We start from the raw sequence: 22,248 nt of genomic DNA, 5'->3' as shown, positions 1-22,248 counted from the left end.
CTTCAGCATTCTTGTATTTCTCCATCCTGAGATTTGCTTTCACACAGCTTTCTGAGAGTTTTATACCTTTTTATTTCCCACAACTGGCACGCCCTGAACCTCCATTTTCGGGCACCGGAACCCGCTTGAGCCCCGAATTCCAGGAAGGAAACTCCCCCTTAACATGCATTCCCCAGCACGGAAACCCCCTGAACCCCCATTTTTGGGCACTGAGACCCTCCTGCACTTCCATTTTCAGGCGAACCCCCCTTCCTGGGCACAGAGACCCCCTCGAACGTTCATTTCGGGGCACCGGGACCCCCCTGTACCCACTTCCCCGGTCCTGAAAGCTCCTGGAACCCCCCTGAACCCTCATGCTCGGCAAGGGAACTCGCCTGAACCCCATTTCTGGGCACCAGGACCCACTGCACCCCATTGTCCGGCACTAGGACCCCCTGAACCCACATTCCGCACCAGGATCCTTGTGCGACCCCAAATCCAGGAATTAAACCCTTCCTAACCCTCTATTCTAACGCACCAGGACCACCCTGCACCCCGTTATCCAGCACGGAGATCCCCTTGCAGCCCCTTATCCAGAATCCATAGCCTCCCTGCACCCCCTTTCCCGACCCTCTCCCTCTCGGAGACTCCAGTCCCCTTTTTCCTTTACCTCGGGACCCCCTGGATCCCCATTCCTGCCTTTCCCAGCCCCCACTCTCAACTTTCCTCAACCCCTGCACCCCTTTTCCTGGGCACAGGGACCCTCTGGACCCCCCATTGCCTTCACCCCCCTTTCCTTGACCCCGGGATCCCCTGAACCCCCATTACTGGGCATGGGGACCCCCCTGCACCTCCGTATTCATTACTGGGACCCCCTCCTGGATCCCCGTCACGTGTACTGGGACCCCCTGCACCCCCTTCTCGGGCATCCCGCCCTTCCCAGACCCCAGACCCGCCTTTTTCCTTCCCCTTTGCACCCCCAGATCTCCCAAATTTCCGTGTCTCCCCTGTTCTCCACTCCCGGCGCTTTCTTAAGGGGGGTTTCAGGGAGTCCCAGGTGGTTCTCAGAGAGCTCCAGGGGGGTCGCAGCGGGGATCCAGAGGAATTCTCTGGGATTCCCCCGTCCCTACTCCCCGCCGCGCTCCCTCGGTCTCTTTCGCTTCCGTGTCCCAACCTGCGAGACCGGGATCTACCCGGCGACCGGTGACGTCACTTAAATATCGATCTTCCATTGGTGAACAGGATATGGAGGCAGGAATGGGGGGGGGGTGGTGATTGGAGTCAGAGCTGAGGGCGGGGCCGGTGCTGGGGCCGGGGCGGGTACTGGGGGCCGGTACTGGGGGCGGGCCCGCAGCGGAGCAGCGCGATGGCTCCAGCGCTGGGGCTGCTCCTGGGGCTCCTGGGGCTGCTGGGGGACCCGGGGGGCGCGACGAGAGGTGAGTGGGGCCCCCGAAATCGCGATCTCCCTGCACTACCATTTCCAGACTAAACCCTAAACCTTCATTCCTGGACTCGGGAACCCCCCACATAGCCACATTTTGGGTCTTGTGACTCTCCCCATCCCCTTCCCCGGCACCAGGACCCCCCTGAACCCCCATTCCTGGGCATGGAGACCTCTGTGATCATTCATTTCCTGGAACCGGGAATTCCCTGCACCCCGTTACACAGCACCGGGACCCCCATGATCTCCCAGTTCCTGGCGATCAGGATCCCTCTGAACCCCGAATCGCAGCATGGGAGACCTTCTGAGCCCCCATTCCTGGGCACTGGGACATCCCTGAATCTCTGTTTCCGGGCCTGGGACCCCCTGCACCCCCTTTTCGGGCATCTCGCTTTTCCCAGACCCCAGTCCCGCCCTTTTCCTTGACCTTTGGATCCCCCGGACCTCCATTCCTGCCTGTCCCAGCTCCCAGTTCCCCTTTCCCTCAACTCCGGGGATCTCTGGATCCCCTTTCCTGGGCACAGAGGCCACCTGGATCCCCCATCCCGCCTCTCCCAGTCTTTGTATCCCCCTTTCTTGGGCACAGGGATCCCCTGGAACCCCCATCCCACCTATCCCAGTCCTTGTATCCCCCTTTCCTTGATACCGGGGGTCCCCTGGACACTGGAATGCACTCCCTTCCCGGCTATCCCAGTTCCTCTTTCATTGATCCATGACCCCCTCAACCCCCCCAAATCTCTGTGTCCCTCCAGTTCTCCACTCCCTGCGTTACCTGGATGTGGCGGTGTCAGAGCCCAGCCCAGGGATCCCCCAGTTCATGGCCATTGGATACCTGGATGGGATCCCCCTCACACGCTACGACAGCGAGAGGGGCCGGATGCAGCCACTGACACAGTGGATAAAGGATGGAGCCGAGCAGGGATTTTGGGATAGGAAGACCCAGATCTGTGAGAGGAGCCAGAACGTGGCTGCTGGGAACCTGCATATACTGCAAGACTGGTACAATCAGAGTGGAGGTGAGTGAGGGGATCGTGGGGCTGGGATTTATGGGGCTTGGATGTGGATTCACAGGGCGCCAAGGGGCTGAGATGGGGATCCATCCATTAGGCTGGTATGGGATATCTTGTGATCCATGGGCTGGGATGTGGATCCATGGGGTTGGAATCAGGCTCTGTGGGTCTCCATCAGACTCTGGGGTTGGAATGGGACTCTGTGGGGCTGGGCACAATTCCATGGGTCTCTGTGGGTACAATCCTCCCAGGTCTCCACACTGTACAGCGGCTTTTCGGCTGTGACCTCCTGTCTGACGGGAGTGTCCGTGGATCCTACCGGGATGGCTACAATGGGCAGGATTTCACCTCCTTTGACCTGGGATCCAGGAGATTCGTGGCTGCTGACAGCGCTGCTGAGATCACCAGGAGTCGCTGGGAACGTGAAGGGAACGATGCTGAGAGCTGGACGAATTACCTGGGGCACGAATGCCCGGAATGGCTCCAGAAATACGTCAGATATGGGCAGAAGGAGCTGGACCACAAAGGTGGGAGCAGAATTCCTGTGGGAATGTGGAATTTAGGAGTGAGGAACTTGGGAACATGATAATTCCTGTGGGAATTCCATGGGCAAATCTCACCTCCATCCAATTCCAGTGGGAATTCCAGGGGCAGGTCTCACCCCCATCCCATTCCAGTGGAAATTCCAGGGGCAGATCTCAGCCCCATCCCATTCCAGTGGAAATTCCAGGGGCTGATCTTACCCCCATCCCATTCCCATGGAATTCCATGGATGTCTCTCACTGTTATCCCATTCCAGAGCCCCCTGATGTCCATGTGTCTGGAAAAGAGGAACATGGGACGCTGATCTTGTCCTGCCACGCGTACGGATTCTACCCCAGCTCCATTGCAGTCAACTGGATGAAGGGGGATGAAATCTGGGATCAGGAGACGGAGTGGGGCGGGATCGTTCCCAACAGCGACGGCACCTTCCACACCTGGGCCAGGATCGAGGCGCGGCCGGAGGAGCGGGAGCAGTACCGGTGCCGGGTGGAGCATCCTGGAATGTTGGAGCCCGGGATCTACGCTTGGGGTGAGGCTGGGAATGTGGAATGTGGGAATTGGGAATTTGGAATTCCCCATTGGGGATTCCCCTCCCTCTCCTCACCATCCTGCATTTCCCAGACCCAACTTCTGGTGGGAATCTCGTCGTGGTGGTTGCTGTGTCCATCGCTGCCATCATCATCCTCATTGTCCTCATTGGATTCATTGTCTGGAAGCGCCAATCTGGTAAAACACGGGATGGGGGACGGGATCCACCCGGCACCATTCTGGGAATCCTGTACCACCAACACTGATCCTACTCTTTTTCCACAGGGAGGAGGGACAGGAATGGATACAACATAGCAGCCGGTGAGTACCAGTGGTGGATCCAGCTCTGGATCCCCTCTTTGTGGATCCTAGGATGGATCCTGGGGTTAATCCCAGTGTGTGATCCGTGCTGGAATCTCATGGATCTTCTCTTTCTGCAGGAAAAGATGTGGGAACCAACGGCTTGAATGCAGGTACAGAGTGGGATCAGGGTGAGATTCCAGAGGAGGACTGGGGCAGGATGGACAGATTGGGATCATGGAGGAATTCTGGATCAGAGCAGGATCAGATGGAATTGTGAAGTGGGATTGGGGCTGGATTCTAAAACGGGATATGGATGGATGGATGGATGGATGGATGGATGGATGGATGGATGGATGGATGGGGCAGGATCAGGGAGGGATTCCGGAGGGCTACTGGGGCAGGATGGATAGAGCAGGATTGGAGGGGGATCAGGTAGAATTCTGAAGGAGCTCCTGCTCTCCATGGGCTCCAGCCAGGTCCATCCTGCGGGATGCAGACAGGGACAGGGTGACACCATCTTTTCTCATCCCAGCAGGAATCACTGCCTGAGTGATCCATGGAGCTGGATCCAGCCCCTTCCTTCTTCCCAGGAAACCAAGAGCTGCCAGCAGAGCTCATCCTGCTGCTCCCAGACACCCACAGCTTTTGCTAATGGATCCATTTCTGATTTTCCAGTGTTTTAAAGCCAGGAACCACAAATATTCCCAATGCTTTAGTTCTGCTGTGAAATTATCCTGCTTTGGGGCAGTAAATCCTGCTTGGGGCAATAAATCCTGCTTTGAGCAATAAATCCGAGTTCCCTCCTCCAGTGTCCAGCAGTTCCTCTCTGGGAGCCAGGAATGGGGATGGGGACACTGGGGACAAGGATGGGGACACTAGGGGCAGGGCTGGGGATAGGGACAGGAGGGGCAGAGATGGAAACAGCAGGAATGGGAATGGGGACACCAGGAGCAGGTTGGAGACAGCAGGAGCAGGATGGGGACACCAAAATCAAGTTGAGGACAGCAGGAGTGTAATGGGGACACTGGGAACAGTTTGGGCACACCAGAAGCAGAACGGCGACAGCAGGACTAGAACTGGAACGTGCCAGCCACATCCAGCTCCATCCCCCAGGATTCATTTCCTGCTCTGTGTCCCATGTCCCAGGTCTCCCCAGGAGGGTTTGGCTGCGTTGGGCTCCTGGAGGGGCAGTGGGATGGGGGGAGGGGTCAGACCAGGCCTCATTGTCCCCAAAGGTCCTTGAGTGTCCCAAAATCGGGGCTCGGGATCTTGGAGAAGTTCCCTGGCCATGACACGAGCATGAGATGGCCGTGAGATGAGAGTGACCATGACACAACCACAACCCTGACCAAGAGATGATTTGGACCAAGAGATGACCATGGGTTGGCCATGAAACAACCATGGCCTTGGGGTGACCCTGATGTGGTCGTGGCCATGAGATGACCATGAGGTGACAGTGACATGATCATGAGGTGACCATTACAGTGAGATGACCGTGAGCATAAGATGATGGTGATCAGGAAATGACCATGACCATGAGATGGCTGTGACCATGAGATGACCACAAGATGATGGTGACAATGAGATGACCAGAGATTGCCATGACACCACCACGGCCATGAAATACTGAAGGCCATGAGATGATCATGACTGTGACCATGACACATCTTGACCAAGAGGTGACCACGAGATGACCACAACACACCATGGCTATGTGGTGATCAAGACCATGAGATGATCATGACACAACCATGGCTGTGAGACGATTGTGACCATGAGGTGACTGTGAGGTGACCATGACCATGAGATGATGGTGACCATAACTATAGGAAATAAGAAAAGCCTTACAGAATAAGTGTGGGAAGATAAGTTGAAAGGATAGTGCAGAAGGCAATGTTTCCCAATGAATTACACCTGTACTGATTACTGAGGAGTGCAAACAGCCTTGCCTGCCCAATGAGGATGGGTGTTTTATAAAAGAGTGGGCTAGCTGGCCACTAGTCACAGTCACACTGGCAGTTGGAGCTTGAGACTGAGGATCTGCTGCAGTTTGGGGTGGAGTCTGCTGGCTGTGCTGTGAGGAGAGAAGGGACATGGGGCTGTGCAAGGGGCAGATGAGATAAGAAGTTGTTGTGACAGGGTTAGGTGGCTGGGTAAGGGACAGGATGAGGTTTAGCCAGTCATGTAGAAGGAAGAAGGAAACTTGCAGAGAGAGGAGGAGTCAGAGCTGTGTGGAGCTGCCTGTGAGGGAAGGAGTCAGAGTTGCCTAAGAGAAGTCCATTGAAATAAGGCATGAAAAGTTTTTAATAAAGGACTGCTGATGATGCCAGTCATGTCCATCTCAACATAATTACTACATCCCCCCACGTCCCCACCCATGTCTCAGTTCAATGTCTTTGTTTTTACCCCAAGAAGAACTTTTATTTTTTTATTTTTACCCCATGAAGAAAAATGAAAAGCAAATCAAGGCCAAAAGAAAGGGATTTCCTTGTCCATGCCAGCTGAGGATCCATGTACTTTGGTGGGAGGGAAGAACCCCACTGTCTCTAAAATCTTGGTCTTTGCTCCAGTTCATCAGTATTTGGCTGCAGAAGACACCCCTGGGCAATAGGAAATAAAAACCGTAGAATCACTGAGGTTGGAAAAGACCCCCGAGACCATTCAGTATTCCTGCATGCCACCAGAAGATAGGACTGAATGCAGAAGATTTTTTTTTGGCTTGAAGTCAACAAATCTGCTCTCCCCAAGGAATTCCCAATGTCAGTTTGGGCCCCAATGGATGTTCCTGCCCCTGCATTCATCCAGGTGTCCACAGGGAGCCAGGAAGATGTGGAGCCCCCCCAGCCAGGTGTGTTCCCAACACGGATCACCAGGGTCACTGGGGAATCTCTAACTGATGTCTAGAGAGGCTGGACAGAGTTAAAGGAGTCAAGGAGGTTTTTACTAAAAGGCCTTCAAAGGATTCACCTTGGGCAGTACAAGAGCCCGGCCGTGGCTCTACCCAAGATGGACGAGCAGTCACAGATTTTCACACTTTTATCAGTTTTGGTCGATTTACATCTTGGGGTTAATTGTTCAATTGGAGCTCCAGGTTATGAAGTCTCATTCACCCAGATTGCTCTCCTCAATTCATTGTTGTTCACAATTTTTGGGCCTGAAGCTGCAACGGTGTCCTTGGCTCTCAGGCTGGAAAAGGATTGTTTTGTCTAACTAAGCTGTGAAGAGAACTTGCTAACACTTTATTTGAAGTTCAGAGTCACGCACTAGGGTAGCACAGAATCTGAAAAATATGAAAGTTGAAAATTAAGGCATCTTTTCCCCCCTTTAAAGGCTTAACAAGGCCTTCACCTTGTCAAGTCTCTATTCTAAATATCTGCTAATAATGGGTGTTTAATAACGGATAAGTATCTAAAATGTAGTAAATAACTAACAATAAGAAATATTTATCAGCAGATAAATATCTAATAATAGATAAATATCTAATAATAGATAAATATCTAACAGTAGAAATGTCTTGCACAGTTGGCTATCATGCAAAGAAGAATAATGATTGTTATGAACATTTCTTTGGGTACAAAAGAGGAATAATTTAAAACCTATTAAAACATATTTAAAACAGCTGTATGTGCTTTGGTTTGTGTGGTTTTGGGAGCATGTTGGCAAAGTAGTGTATGTGTTTTGAATTTATGTATGTGTAGGTTGTGGAAGAATTTTGAGATTTGTGGCTGATTAGCAGAAGGGATACTTACACCCGGGAGGGCGGAGAAACCCAAAGCACTTGTATTACACTTGAATCGCGGGGGCTGGGCTGGTGTGTGAGCTTTGGCTGTGTGTGTGTGAGCTTTGGCTGTGTGTGTGTGAGTTTTGGCTGTGTGTGTGTGAGTTTTGGCTGTGTGTGTGTGAGTTTTGGCTGTGTGTGTGAGCTTTGGCTGGTGTGTGTGAGTTTTGGGTGTGTTTGTGCAAGCAGTCAGATTGTGAACGGTGTATTACCGGGTGAGAGCGGCAGTTTTGTGTTTAAGCTGTTTGTTTTGTGTTTAAAAGAAGCGAGCAGTGTGGGGGCGGTTTGAAATTACATCCGGCACACTCCGGAGTAACCCCGGCAACCGGAGGAGTGATGCGGGTTTGCGGCTTTGAGCAACGTTTTCGGTTTCCGCTCAACCCCGAAAAGTTTTAATTGTGGCTGTTTTAACTGCGAGAAAATATAGTTAGTTGTTTGTGAGGCTTCAAAATCACCAGTGTGTGGGGCACTATTCTGACAATTGTTGTTGGTCCCTAGGTGCGGAGGGGAGAGGCAGCGACGTGAGTTCAGAGCTACCCTCCCCCCGCAGAGGAATTGTGCCTTGGCCGAAGTTTGCCGGATTTTCGGCGTGGCTTTGTGAATATCTAACCCAAGGTATAACGAGAGAGGTTTGGTTTGCTGGCGACCTGTGATTAGCAATTTAAAGGAGGGAGAAAACGAATTTTTGTTTTGCCGTTTTATGTAAGTGTTGTGAGTGAAGTGTTTGAGATACGTGAGTTCCCTTAGAGGTGAATAAAAAGGAGCTTCTCCTCAGCTTGTGCAATGTTGTGTGGTGAGCATTCTGGAAAAAAAGTATTGACAATTTGTGTTGAAAAGTATAACCACCTGTTTTGGTCGTTGATTTGAGCTTTAGAAGAGTTATCTTAAGTGATTTGGTTCACCGTTTTTACCCTTTTCCTTCAGCTGCTTTTCCCTTTCCCTTTGCTGGTAAAATTATATGTCAAGGAATAGAAGGTTCAGGGAGGGGGAACCCAGGCCAAAGGAACTTCCCTGTCCAAGAGGGAGCTGTGACTGTAACCCATGGGTTGTGTTTTGTTGTGCAGTTTGTCAAGAATTGTGGGTTCAACAAGTATAGAAGTGGAGAATACCTAGAAGTGGAATTTATAGTAAGCACAGAGGCAGCATACTCGGTTTTAAATAAGGCCCTGATACCTATAATAAATGATTATGTTATAGTAAAGGGGGCGAATGGCCAATCTGAGAAAACATATTTTTACAAACCACTAAAGTATAAATTGGGGAAACAGTGGGGAATTCATCGATTTCTGTACATGCCTAAAGCTCCATCTGCACTTTTGGGCAAGAATCGGCTAGAGCAGCTGATTTAAAGATGGGGAAATTAGCTTGGAGGTAAAAGATTAGCAAAATGTGGAACTGTCAAGCTTAATGCTAATAACCAAAGAAATTTGAGCTGAAAATGAAGAAGAGATTAAGAAGTTATTCAGAAAATAACGGATCAGGTGTTCTCTGGAGTGTGGGCCTCTAATATAGCAGAGAGGGCAAAGAATGCTCAACCAGTGCACATCAAGCTCAAAGAGGGAAAACAATCAGGAAGGGTCAAACAATATCCCTTGAAAAAGGAAGACAGAGAAGGGATCAGCCTAATCATCGAGAACTTTTTGCAAATAGGACTATTAAAAGAGCGTCAATCTGATTTTAATACTCCTATTTTGCCCATGAAAAAGCCTGATGGATCATATAGGTTAGTACAAGATTTAAGGGCTGTTAATAAGAAAAGATTTATATCCAGTGGTTGCCAACGCTTACACCTTGTTAACTCATTTAACACCTGAACTAACCTGGTTAATCCTTTTAGATTTGAAGGATGCTTTCTTTTGCCTCCCTCTCCACAAAGCCAGCCAGAAAATTTTTGCATTTGAATGGGAGAATTCCAAAACTGGACATAAAACTCAGCTCACATGGTGTGTACCACCCCAGGGGTTCAAGAACTCCTCCACCATATTTGGAGAGCAGCTGGCAATGGATTTGGAGTCTTGGGAACCCCCACCAAGAGAAGGACAGCTGCTTCAGTATGTGAAGCATATTGAATGTATGTGTGATCCAGTACGTGGATGAGCTCTCAATAGGCACCCAGACCCAGCAGGCATGTGTGGATTGCACAGTAAGCCTCCTAAACTTTTTGGGCCTGCAGGGGTATCAGGTATCCCAAAAGAAAGCCCAGGTGGTGAAGCAGACCCTTATTTACCTGGGCTATGAAGTGAGTGCAGGAAAAAGGGCCTTGGGGCAAGACCATAAGGAAGCAATATGCCAAACCCTGAAACCCCAGACAGTGAAAGAACTGAGAACCTTTCTAGGCATGACAGGGCGGTGCAGACTGTGGATTTATAACTATGGACTGTTAGTTAAAATCCCTGTGTGCCTTAATCAGGGAAGGGAGCAGGGATCTTCAGGGGACAACAGAAGCATCACGAGCCTCTGACCAGCTAAAGGGACTCATGTCAGCTCCAGCCCTGGGACTTCCAGACGTGAGTAAACCATTCTGTTTTCTCATGAAAAGCAGGGGATTGCTCTGGGAATACCAGCACAGGACCTGGGCCCGTACTGGAGGGCAGTCTCCTACCTCTGCAAACAGCAGGACACAGCAGCCAAGGGGTGGCCAGGGTGCCTCAGAGCTGTTGCTGCAGTAGCACTGAACACCCAAGAGGCACACAAATTCACCCTGGGCCAGAAGATGACTTTGTTAGTATCCCACACAGTGTCTGCAGTCCTGGAGGTGAAAGGGAGGCATTGGCTTTCCCCACAGAGATTCCTGAAGTACCAGGCCATACTGGTAGAACAAGATGATATTGGAATTGTGGTAACTAACACTGTCAATCCAGCTTCTTTCCTCAGCGGGAGTATGGGAGAACCAGTGATCCATAACTGCCTGGAGACCATTGCAGACACCTACTGCACTCACCCGGATCTGCAGGACACCCCTCTCGAGGACGCTGAGACCTGGTTCACTGATGGGAGCAGCTACATCATCAGTGGAAAAAGACATGCTGGGTATGCAGTTACCACAAACAGGGAGGTAACAGAGTCTGGAACATTGCCAACAAACACCTGCACAAAAAGCTGAAATAATCACCTTAACCCGGGCCTTAGAGCTGGTGAAAAGAAAAGAAATTAACATTTATACAGACTCAAGGTGTGCATTTGGGGTGGTTCATGCACACGGAGCTATTTGGAAAGAAAGATGACTGCTGAACTCACAAGGAAAATATTAAACACACACAAGAAGTACTAAAACTATGAGATGTAGTTCAGTTACCTGAAAAGGTAGCTATAATGCACATCAAGGCACACCAAAAAGTGAGCTCTGAATTGGAAGAAGGAAATGAGCTGGCGGACAGAAAGGCAAGAGAAGCAGCTAAAGGTGAGGTAATTACTAAAACAATTGAGGCAGCTTTAATTCCAGATGGGCAAATCTCTATTGAAGGTAAGCCAAGATACAATAAAAGGGACAAAAAGCTCATTAGGGAAAAAAATGAAAGTTATAATCAGGAGGGGTGGGCTATTCCAGAGGAAAAGGAAGGCTTGTGATCCCCTCTTACATGTTATAGTTATTAGTGAAAAAGGAACATGAGAAAACACATTGGGGAATTGATGCTCTGTGCAATTATTTGAAAAATTGAATCATCGCCAGAAACTTACAAAGCGCAGTAATTCAGGCGACTCGCCAATGTAGCCTTGCCTCCAAAGTAATCCTAAAAATAAACCCAAACCAAAGCCTACACAAATTAGAAAAATTCTATAGACCTGGGCAGCAATGGCAAATAGATTTTTCAGAACTACCCAGGAGAGGGGGGTACTGATACCTGTTGTTATTAACAGATGCCTTTACAGGGTGGCCAGAAGCTTTTCCTACCAGAACTGCTAAAGCATGAAAAGTAAACAAAGCATTGTTATTAGTAAAATAATTTACTAAATTTGAAGAAGGAGTGGGGGATGAATGATGATTTTAAAAAGTTAAGATTTTTGCTAAGGATAAAAGTAGTTCCCATCAGCAAGATGTAAGTTGGGTAGGTAAATGCTAAGTTAACAATTACTGGATGCTTAGGCAAGAGCTAATTGGTATAATTATCTGCTATTATGAATTTATGTATAGAAGAACGTAAAATAATAAACCGTTAATCACAAAGCAAGAGGCCTTGGATTGTTCCAGAGGGTCACAGAGCCCTGATGAAGACTCTCCTGACTTTATCCATCGAGACCACTGACCCATTTCGAGAGCACCGACCCAATTCAAGAGAAGAACTGTGCACGTGTGAAGGACGAATGGGCTCATTTTAATACGGGATGGGGATGGGAGGTGCTGGGGTTATGCACATGTATTGTATGTAAGATCTTGGGCAATAAATAGAGGGCAAAGAACCTTGTTCGGGGCGGTCACGCCTTTGGGAGGTGACTCCCGTGCCGGTGAATAAACACACCACTTTGTAACTTTAATTAGTTAGAGGGTCTCTCTCCGTGATTATTCCGGTTTTTAAGGATTCAGGCCCCGGCTCAGGGGGTATCACAGCCCCCCCGTTCCCCGCTGCGGCGCTTTCCCACCCCCCTTTCGGGTGGCTGCAGCCCCCGCTGCTCAGCGCCGCCGGCTCAGGCTCCCGTTCTCCCCGCGGGGCCCGGAGCTTCCCCCCCGCCGTCTGCTGCCCGACTTGGGAGCTGCCTCTGCACTGCAGCCACAGGCGGCTCTGCGCTCATTTCGTCCCAAATCATTTTCCGGTGATGATTATCCACTTCTTCACTGATTTGAGGCTTATCAGCTGTTGCAGACACTGGGCTGATGGTACAATGTTGTAGTGCTTGGTAATCCTGTAATTTCACATGTGTTATTAATTATATCTGTTATCAGAAATGTTTTGCATTGTTGTATCTGAATTATTCCCGATTGCTGTAAGTTTTTGGTTTTACTATATATATTGTTTTGTTTTGATGTTCCCTTCATGTTCATGGCAAGAGTAACGCATGCTGTTTTTAAAACAAAGAAGGGGAAATTAACACCTAAGGAAATATGAATAGTGCAATATTTATACCAAAAAAAAGAAAATATTTTAGGTAAACCTCACCAATTGAATTTACAAAGACTAATTAAGTCATTAACTTAAGGAGAAGGTATGCATGTGTTTTTATCATCAACAACTTCAAAGTAGTCACCTGTTCATTCAGCCAAACATCAGTTGCCTCCAAGAAAATGAAGCCCAGTGAGAAGAAAAAGAACCTAATCACCATGCAGCCTTCGTGGCCAGAACAAAACCAGAAGTAGGAGTGCCAAGACATGGCTGTGTCTGGAAATTTACAGGCAAATTGCCAACAAAAGCCCTGTGTCATCATCATGGTATAGTGTTCCTACTAACCTTCTTCAGTTATTCCCTGTTCCAGGATCCAAGAGCACATTCCATAGTGTAAAAAGATCAACATTTCCAGCTAATGGACTATTTGGACTTTAAAACAATGCTCATTTCTTTCCATTTCCCTAGGACACACTGGACATTATTCTTTTGTTTTCTCATGCTGTGAAACCCTGTGTCAATGACATGATAGAATTTGCTAAGTTTTGTTGATTGTAATCTGTCTTTTATGTATCTTATCCCATATCTAACAGATAACCAGTGATAACCTTAATGAGATAACACCCTCACATGAGAGAGCTATTTTATCATCAGAACATATGAACCTTCTTTGAATTAATGAAAAAGGGTGAGATGTTGCAGTCAGGTAGACAAATTATAAAAGGTCTCATAAAATCAGGTCTTGCTCTCTGCTAAATTAATAGCTAGCCTCTCACTTCTTCTATGTGCAGCTAAGTAACTTGCTTGTACCCATGTGAAAACAATCTTAAGCATGAAAAGAATTAACACAACAAGCTATTCTGGTAAGAGAACCATTTGTACCTGCAAGAAATAAGAAATCTGTCCTGCTGGGGACAAGGACGTTCATTCCCTTCCAGGAGCCCAATGCCCGGCTGGGGCTCCAGGGCAGGGGGTCCTTGAGCAGCTGCCCCAGAACCTCCGCCAGGGTCTCCCAGCGCAGCCGGAGCCGCTCGGCCTGGGGTCCCCAAAGGCCTCAGCGAGCCCCAAGTCCCTGCCAGGAACCCTCAACTCCCTCCAAGCCAGCATCCCCCACAGCCCCTGCAAGTTCCCCCCATGGCACCGGCCGTGGCCGTGTCCCCACATGTCACTGGCCATGTCCCACCATGTCCTCACCCATGGCTGTGTCCCCACCATGTTTCCATCCCTGTCACTGTCCCCCACATCTCCATCCATGCCCGTGTCCCCCCATGTCCCCACGAATGGCCACGTCCCCCTCCATGTCCATGTGTCCCCATGTCACTCTCCAGGTCTGTGTCCCACCATGTCATTGTCCCCCCATGTCCCCACCCATGTCTCAGTTCAGTGTCTTTATTTTTATCCCAGGGTTGGATGTTTTAAAGGGATGAAGAGAAATGAAAAGCAAATCAAGGCCAAAATAAAAGAATTTCTGTGTCTGTGCAAGCTGAGGATGAACGTGCTTGGGAGGGAGGGAAGAACATTTTTGGAGGAGTTTCCACCCCACTGTCTCCAAAATCTTGGTCTTTGCCCCTGTCCATCACCATTTGGCTGCAGAAGACACCCTAGAGTAATAGGAAATCAAAATCCTGGAACCACTGAGGTTAAATGTAGTAGTTTTGGTTTATTAATTTGAATTTTTTTGTTGTGAGAGAGGATTAAGAAGTAGACAAAAAACAGCTTTTACTTTAAAAGGTATAAAGATAAATTTTATTACTAGAAACTATATGAAAAAAACCCTTAGAAGAAAACTTTAGTCTACTGCTTTTTCTTCCATACATTTTTTTAATACTAAAAACGTACAAAAACAACTCAAGTCTACCATCTCTAAAATAGTTTTTTACTCATTTACTTGAAAGAGGAGACTTTTTTTCAGTCTATGGAGATTCCTCCACAAGAAAACGGATTCTTTTTGTTTTGGTGTTACAGTGATTAGCTTCCCAGGAGAATGGAAATCTGATTACTATCTAAAAATCCTTTATACAGACTAACAGTTTTTCTCATAACTTTTATTGAGGACTATATTAACTTCTGATGCACAGTTTAAGGATTATAACAGTTGAAAATAAACTTACTTTATTTTTTAAAATAGAGTTTTTTCCTTTTTCTTTTTTTGGGGGGGAGAGCAGGGGTTTTCTATTACTAAAACCTAGGAGATTACTGCAATTTTTACATTTGTTTACTTTAATATTAATGCTTTTCTTTATATGTACAGTTAGAACAGTCATATTCACTTCAAAATATTTTTACATGTTTTAGAGGAAACAAGAGTTTTTTCTCCATAGTTTAATAAAAGAGAAATGTTAGTTCATGACTTTTCTCCTTTCTTTGCTTCGAATTTAACGTTTCTTTTTGTTTGATTTCAGTGTTTTTATATTGTTTCTGTGTGTATCACTAATTTGGTGGGGTTTTTTTGTTTGTTTCGGGGTTTTTTTTGTTTGTTTGTTTTCTTTTGATTTGTTGGGTTTATTTTTGTTTGTTTTTTGGGTTTTTCTGTTTGTTTCGGTTTTGTGTTTTTGGGTTTTTTTCGATCATCCAACACCAGTCCTCCCATGGGGGATGGAGCTGGAGCAGAGCACGAAGCTCTTCCCACACTCGGGGCACTCACAGGGCTTCCCTTAGTGGTGACTCCGTTGGTGTTCGGTCATGGTTGAGCTCCTGGAGAAGCTCTTCCCACACTCAGGACACTCGTAGGGCCTCTCCCCAGTGTGGATGCGCCGGTGGGCAGTGAGGGTGGAGTTGTGCCTGAATCCCTTCCCGCAGTCGGGGCAGCGGAAGGGCCTCTCCTCTGTGTGAATCCGCTCATGTAGGAGGAGATTTGAGCTGGTGTGAAACCTCTTCCCACACTCAGGACACTCGTAGGGCCTCTCCCCGGTGTGGATGCGCTGGTGGTATCTCAGGGCAGAGATCCACCCGAAGCTCCTCCCACATTCCAAGCAGGTGTAGGGCCGTTCCCCTGTGTGGATCATCTGGTGCTGAATCAGCTGGAACCTGTAGCTGAAACCCTTCCCACATTCCAAGCACTTGTGGGGCTTCTCCCCTCCAGGAGGCTTCTCCACCAGCTCTGAGCTCTGCCTGGATCTCCGGCCGCCTTCCCGGCTCAGGGAGGGTCTTTCCTCCTCGCAGCTCCCTGGGCTGGGTTTGCAGCCCCTCTTCCTGTGGGATCCCTGGGACTTTTCCTCTTCCTCCATCCACCCACGCCTTGGGAATGACAAATCCTCGTTTGGAGGAAAACACAAGAGAGCACCTTGGGCTTTCAAAGTGCAACACAGGAAGACATTGGGCATCTTGTGTCTATAAGAACCTCCAAAACACAACGATTCAGCACAAAAATTATCCAAACATCAAGACACAGATTAAAATCTCCCCAAAAAGCAAGTTTCAGCCCAAATCCCTTACAAAATATAAAGATTCAGCCCCAGCAAAAAATCAAAGCACCAACATTTAGCCCAATAAAGCTCACAAACACCAAGATTCACCCCTGTGAAAATCATGGATCCCCCTCTTCAGTCACCTGCTGCATGTGGCGGGAGCAAGGCTCCCGGGGCTGGGGCAGAGGCTGCAGATACAGGGAGGAGTGGAACATTGTGCTGCTTCCCATTTCTGCTCCTCCTCTGGTGTCCCTACTCTTCCTCACACTCCTCTTCCTCCCATTATTCCTCTTTCTCCTGCACAATCCCACCTTCTCCTCCCATGTGCATCGTTTGATCCTTTTGTTTTTCAACCCTGCTTCTCCTTCCCTTCTCCTGCTGCCCCCAGGCCGAGCACCCACTGCCGGCTCCCTCTTCCCCCCAAACCCACAGCATCCCAGCGCAGGGGCAGCGATGGAGCTGGGGCAGCTCGGGCTGGGGCAGCGCTGGGCTCTCGGCCGCTCCCGCCCGCACTCGCTCCCCACTGCAGCCGCTGCCGCCACCACAGCGCGGGGGGGCCCGGCCTTGGCGCTCCCCCCCTCCCACCTCCCCAAATTCCCCTGCCGGGGGGCGCTGGGGCCCGGGCCGGGCGCAGGTGGCTCCAGGTGGGCAACGCTGGGAGCTGCGGCTCTGCCTGGACACTGCTGCGTCATCACCGCCGCGCGCTCTCATTGGCTCAGCGCTGCCCGAGGGGCGGGGCTGCACCAAGCCGGGACACCCTGCTCCAGGGGGGATGGCCCCAAAACGGGGGACCCCCATGCAAGGAACAACAGCAAAGGGTCTCTACAAACACATGCTGCGAATCCGCTTGGACACAGGGCCGGGGACGTGGACATAAGGAAGTGACAGCAGAAGCCATAAGGGTCAGAAAATGTTATTAATTGACCACACAGACTGCTGCACAGCCAAGGTCCTGCTCAATTCATGAACTCCCAGAGAAGAACAAAGACTTAAAAGAGTCCTGGCCATCGTTAGCTACACAAAAGTGGCGTGCATATTAAGGGAGGGATGTAGTAGGTGCATTGGGAAGTCTGTACCTCTCAAGTACTTCAGCCAAAGGGGAAATGGAGAGGAATATGAGGAAGGGAAAGTTAGGATGAAAAGGAGGCTGTGTTCTCTAAGAATCGCAGACGCCATGGGAAATGGCCCATGGCCTCTCCCTTTCTTTCTAAATAAAATTACTTTTACAGGACTCCTCTGTCTTCCTAGTAGACAGAAACCTCTGGTGATGTGAATTTTTCCACACTTCTTGGGACTCGGCTGGAATTCCTTCCCCCATCCAGGGCGGGGGCAGTCAGTGGAGCTGAAGGTGCCTCACCCAGTTTTGGTGATCGGCTCCCCTGGGTGGCGGCAGCAACGGGCATGGATTGGGTACCCGAGAGTGACCAGGAGACAGACGAGTGACAGATCAGGGGGCTGGGAAGAGTCGGCAGCCAGAGAGCACTGAAAATCTCAGCAGTGACTACAGTGGCATCTTCGGGGACTAAACATGGCAGGGCACCCGTGGAGGGTACAAAGGAAAAGCCAGGAAGGGCTCCTGGCCAAAGGGATGATGATCCCAAAATATCTCTGAAGGGTCCCTTGGGAGCATGTTGAGAGAGTTTGCGCATTCTACCAGAGGTAATCACGGACATGGACACCCACGGGGGGCAAAAAGGGAAGTCCAGAAGGGATTGGTACAACAGCGGGGGTGGATGCTGTTGGTGTGCAGGGAAGGGATTGGGTGAAGGGGAGTGTGCAGGAATATGGTTCAGGCAAGATGCAGCAGGAGCAATCTATGTAGGAAGAAAAATAATGATGGAAAAGAGGAGGAAGAGAAAAATACTGAGGATGGGGATGTTTTTCAGCACACACATCCTCAGAAGTTGCCAGCTGCTGCAGATCCTTTGTATCCCCGGTTGCCAGGACAGGCACACAAGGAGGTCAGGATTGCAGGGGGTTTCTCTGTGCTGGGCAGCGGCAGGAGCGGGCGCAGAGGGGCGGCACCGGGAGCACGGGCTGGGGGCCTGTGGGGAGCTGCGGGGCCGGGCCGGGGCTGTGGGGCAGCCGGGGCTCAGCGCCGGGCGCTGCCTGAGCCCAGCACCCCCCGGCAATTGCAGGCCCGGCAGTGGCCCCCGGCCCCCAGGAGGCTGCGGGACGCCCCGGCCGCTGCCCGGCCCCGTGGAGCTGCCGGCCCTGCCCGCCGGGGGGGCCGCGTTTGGACACTGCGGCAGGACAGGCACCGGCTCTGGGATACGGGCTGGCCACGGCAGCCACAGCACAAGGAGCAGCAGCACAAAGGAACAGCTGGGAAATGGGCATTGGACGTGCAAGCATCCAGATTAGCTTTTAAGCATTTTCCTTGGGTCACTGCAGAAAGGAATGATTTAGCAGAAAGCTCAGCAGCTGTCAGAGGATGAGCACCCCCAGGCACTGAGGGGGCTGCAGGAGGGGCAGAAGAAGCCCCTGGAGCACTTGGTCACAAAGGCACAGCAGGGGAATGCAAGAAGGGATGAGGAAAAGGCCAAGGGGAAGGCAAAGGCCATGGCAGAGTTTCTACAGCCCCTGAGGGATGAACCCCAGGGCCCAAGGGGGCCCCAGCACCCAGGGGCTCTCACATCCTTACACCATCTTCAACCAGGTGCCCTCCTCACACTGACACCATTCAGTCCTTGATGGCAAAGATGCTTTCTGGAGATGCCCACTGACACAGGATGGTAAACTGGATTTTGCCTTTGAGTGGGAACAAGAGGTAGAAGGGAAAATGAAAAAGACATGGACGGTCCTTCTGCAGGGATGCACGGAAGCACCAGCCTTATTGGGGCAAGCCTTGCAGAAAATATCACAAGAATTTACCCCACCCCCAGGGATTGGGTTAATGCAAGATGTGGATGACTTGCTGCAATCAGGAGGACAAGAAGTGGTAGAAGAAGCCTCTGTGAAATGGCTGAATGTTCAGGCTAAAAATAATCTTTCGGTATTTGAAAAAAAAAAAAGAGCAAATGCTAGAGAAAAGAGTTAAATATTTGTGAGATATTTTGTCTGAAAGTTTGTGGTATCTTGACCTAGAGGGGGTCAGGGGAGTCTCAGAAGTCATCCAGGACTGAAAAGGAGGTGCAAGAATTCTGAGCATTAATAGGAAACTGCAGGACCTGAATTGAGAGTTCTCTGTTCTACCCATAACATTGTATCACTTTCTAAACCCCAATAGCCTCAAGGTTGGGGTATGGACAGAAGAAAGGGAAAAAAAGCTGAGAAAATTAAAACTAACAAAATGATTGGTGCCACAGCTATTACTATTCCAGACTCAGGAAAGAAATTGGGATTCTACGTGTGTTATAAGTACATATTATATTATTGTCTTTTTGCAAATATTAAAATGGATGCTATATGTTGGAAAACTTTGCTGTATGAACATAGTTTATTTTAGCTCTGCGATTAACAGAACTTAGAAATAGTTGTGGTAAATATATTTTTTGTAATTACAACATTTTGATGTAAAAAGCTTTTGTTCATGTAACTAACTCAGAGAATGGTAAAAAAGATAATCAGGAAATTCTTCACATTCCTGGATTATGGGACACCAGAATCCCAGGAAGGAAAAAATAATGATTTACAGGTCGGAGGAGAATGATTCTGAATAATGCATGAAGGTCTATGAATATGCAACATGTTGCTGCATTTAGGAAGTGTTTTCTGAGTCAGTGTGTGCCCTTGGCTGAAGGCCAAGCATCCGGCCATTATAACCTTTGGCCAGAGCCAGGGCAGATATTCAATTCTCTCCCTTGGAATTGATCTTTGCAATTCCTTACCCTGGGAATTCTCCACCTAGTGCGGGCTGGAGATAAGGGATGTATATTTCAAGCAGTCTGTGGCCAGAATCCTGTCTCTTGTGAAATCTCTGCCACAGGAAGCTGGGCTGGCACAGAGCCTGCCTTGGCACTTTGCTGTTCACAGCATCCACCCAGGACTCTGCCTCTCAATTACACTCACACACTGGGCTGCCTGCGATTCCATTGCTGGAAAAGATACCAAATTTAAATTTTTTTTACATTTCATTTTACTAGTCAGGCTCGGTTTGCCTTTCTCTCAGGAAAGAAATTTTAAAAGGTTTTTTTTAAGGGATGTGGCACCACTCAACAGAGATGAGTTTAACATCTCAACAGACTGGGAATAGCCCAAAAGATACCAACAAAGAGAACGACATTCAACAAAACATCAAGGAAACATCAGCAAACATCAGGGAACACCCACCCCAGACACTGCCCCGGCATAGATGGAGACACCTGGTCTGGAAAAGACTGAGAAGGAAATCCAGGAATGCGGATCTAATTAACATCAGAAGATGAGAAATCCGTGTGCAATAGGAAACCAAATACTAAGAACTACACAACTTTAAAGCAATGAACACTAAACCAATGGATTTCATTGGGTTCGGACAGTAAAAAGTTAAGGGAAAATCTAGTAAAACTCACATCTCATGGAATGATTTTCTCTGCACACCCGGGCTATGTGTGGATGAGGTTACTTCTGTTGCACATCCTGACCAGGATCAAGTAATGCCTTGACTCTCTAACACTAAAGATATTGTTGGAGAGATTTCTATTGTCCCTGCAGTTTCAGTGACAAGATTACACCATGAGAAAAATTTTTCATAATAATCCTACTTTTATATTGTCAGTTAGGTTTGGGCCAGTGGTGTGACAAGCAATTTTACTCCTAGGAGAAGAGGCATAAAAGACTTGATTGCATTGGAATATTTTTCTATATATTTGTGGTGGCTCTTAATGACGGGAGAATTTCAGAATGGATCTTTAGAAGCTCACCTTTAAGTTGCATTTTGCAAACCTAGAAGAGTATTAATGGTGAGGCTTTAACGCATAAACTGTTAATAAAAAATCGTTAAAATAAATTAAAAAGAAAAATAAAGCAGATTGTGAGCTTGCACGTGTGAATCCCCTAATAGCTGCTCTGAAAGAAAATCCTAGTTCCAGGCAGCCAGGAGAGGAGTTTTAGAAATGCAAATTAACATTGCTCTGGAGAAGTGTGGACAATGCCCAAGGGCCTTCTTGCCAGGGGGAGGAATTTCCCTGAGTCCATCTGCCCCTCACCCCCAGCTCTGCCTGCTTGCACAGATGGAATTTGCACAACTAAAGGCAGAGCCCATAGTGAGGATATCTGACTGCAACAGAAACTGGTTAAGCTGCAAAGGGAAACAGCAAACGGAGAATATTGAGCAAATTTCATGAAAAAAAGTGTGTGGGGGGGGATCATGCCTCTCCCCAAAGCAATGAGGTGTTTTTGCTAGTCCAGAGAAATCACTTGAGAATCCAAACATTTTATCATTTCATAAGATAAAAGTGGTCAATTGATGCAGCCGTGGGAGGAGGGAGCACCCAAAAAAGGGAAAAAGATGAACGGCCACCAGAACAAATCCTACAACACCATGGACCAGCCCCTGGGATCCCTAACGAATTCTATCAGGACACAGAAAATCCATCCATAATTTGAGTGGCATAATTAGGTTTAAAAGTATCGTTGAAATAATAACCAAGCAGACAGCTCCAGCTCCTGACCTTCCTGCTGACCAAGCCGCTGAAATGAGGAACGAGACATTTCACCATGGGATGGAATCAGATTATCTACTTACAGAAGAAGGAGGAGTTTGTGGAAAATTAAGTGACGCAAACGGCTGTTTGCAAACAGATGATAACCGAAAAGTGGTTAAACAGATAGCAAAGGAAATATGAAAATATCTCGTATTCCGGAGAAACGATGGGAATGGGACACGTTTTCGTGGTTCCCTGGCAGACCATGGCTTAAACGAATGCTGCTCCTCCTCTGACGTGCTGCAGCAACTCTCATCTTTTTACCATGCACGACACCTTGCGTCAAACAGGATGCAGGAAAAGAGATTGAGTCGATGGAAATGAAAAGTTAGTAAAGGCAATTCTTGAGAAAATGAGAGAAGGAGGGATTGAAAGCAGTAAGATTAATATCGTAGTAGGGGTGCATATTAAGAGGGACATGCTGTAGGTGGATCGGGAAGTCTGAACCTTCCAAGTACCTCAGCCAGTGGGGAAAGGGACAGGGAGATGCAGCCGGGAAAATGAGGATAAAAAGGAGGCTGCGTTTTAGAGACCGCATGGCAAATGCCGCATGGCCTGTCCCTTTGTTCATCAATAAAGTCACTTTTACAGGACTC

The 22,248-nt window shown here is 48.7% G+C and overlaps 1 protein-coding gene across 2 annotated transcripts; it reads left to right on the top strand.

Annotated features, from left to right (window-relative positions):
* Nucleotides 1–1,302: 1,302 nt before the first annotated feature.
* Nucleotides 1,303–4,612, top strand: LOC148217996 (class I histocompatibility antigen, F10 alpha chain-like). Of its 2 annotated transcripts, none has more exons than XM_088158000.1 (8): nucleotides 1,303–1,415; nucleotides 2,173–2,436; nucleotides 2,682–2,957; nucleotides 3,230–3,502; nucleotides 3,595–3,699; nucleotides 3,787–3,822; nucleotides 3,942–3,974; nucleotides 4,340–4,612. In XM_088158000.1, the coding sequence occupies exons 1-8, from the start codon at nucleotides 1,346–1,348 to the stop codon at nucleotides 4,351–4,353; spliced, it is 1,071 nt and encodes a 356-aa protein (XP_088014126.1). In that variant the 5' UTR covers nucleotides 1,303–1,345; the 3' UTR covers nucleotides 4,354–4,612. The 2 variants fall into 2 exon arrangements, with proteins under 2 accessions (XP_088014126.1, XP_088014125.1); XM_088157999.1 differs by having other exon boundaries at nucleotides 4,337–4,612.
* Nucleotides 4,613–22,248: the final 17,636 nt, after the last annotated feature.

The sequence above is a fragment of the Sturnus vulgaris genome, unplaced genomic scaffold (genome assembly GCF_052056855.1).
Source record: "Sturnus vulgaris isolate bStuVul1 unplaced genomic scaffold, bStuVul1.hap1 Scaffold_195, whole genome shotgun sequence".
Classification (NCBI taxonomy): domain Eukaryota; kingdom Metazoa; phylum Chordata; class Aves; order Passeriformes; family Sturnidae; genus Sturnus; species Sturnus vulgaris.
This window is presented reverse-complemented; position numbering and strand designations above follow the sequence as displayed.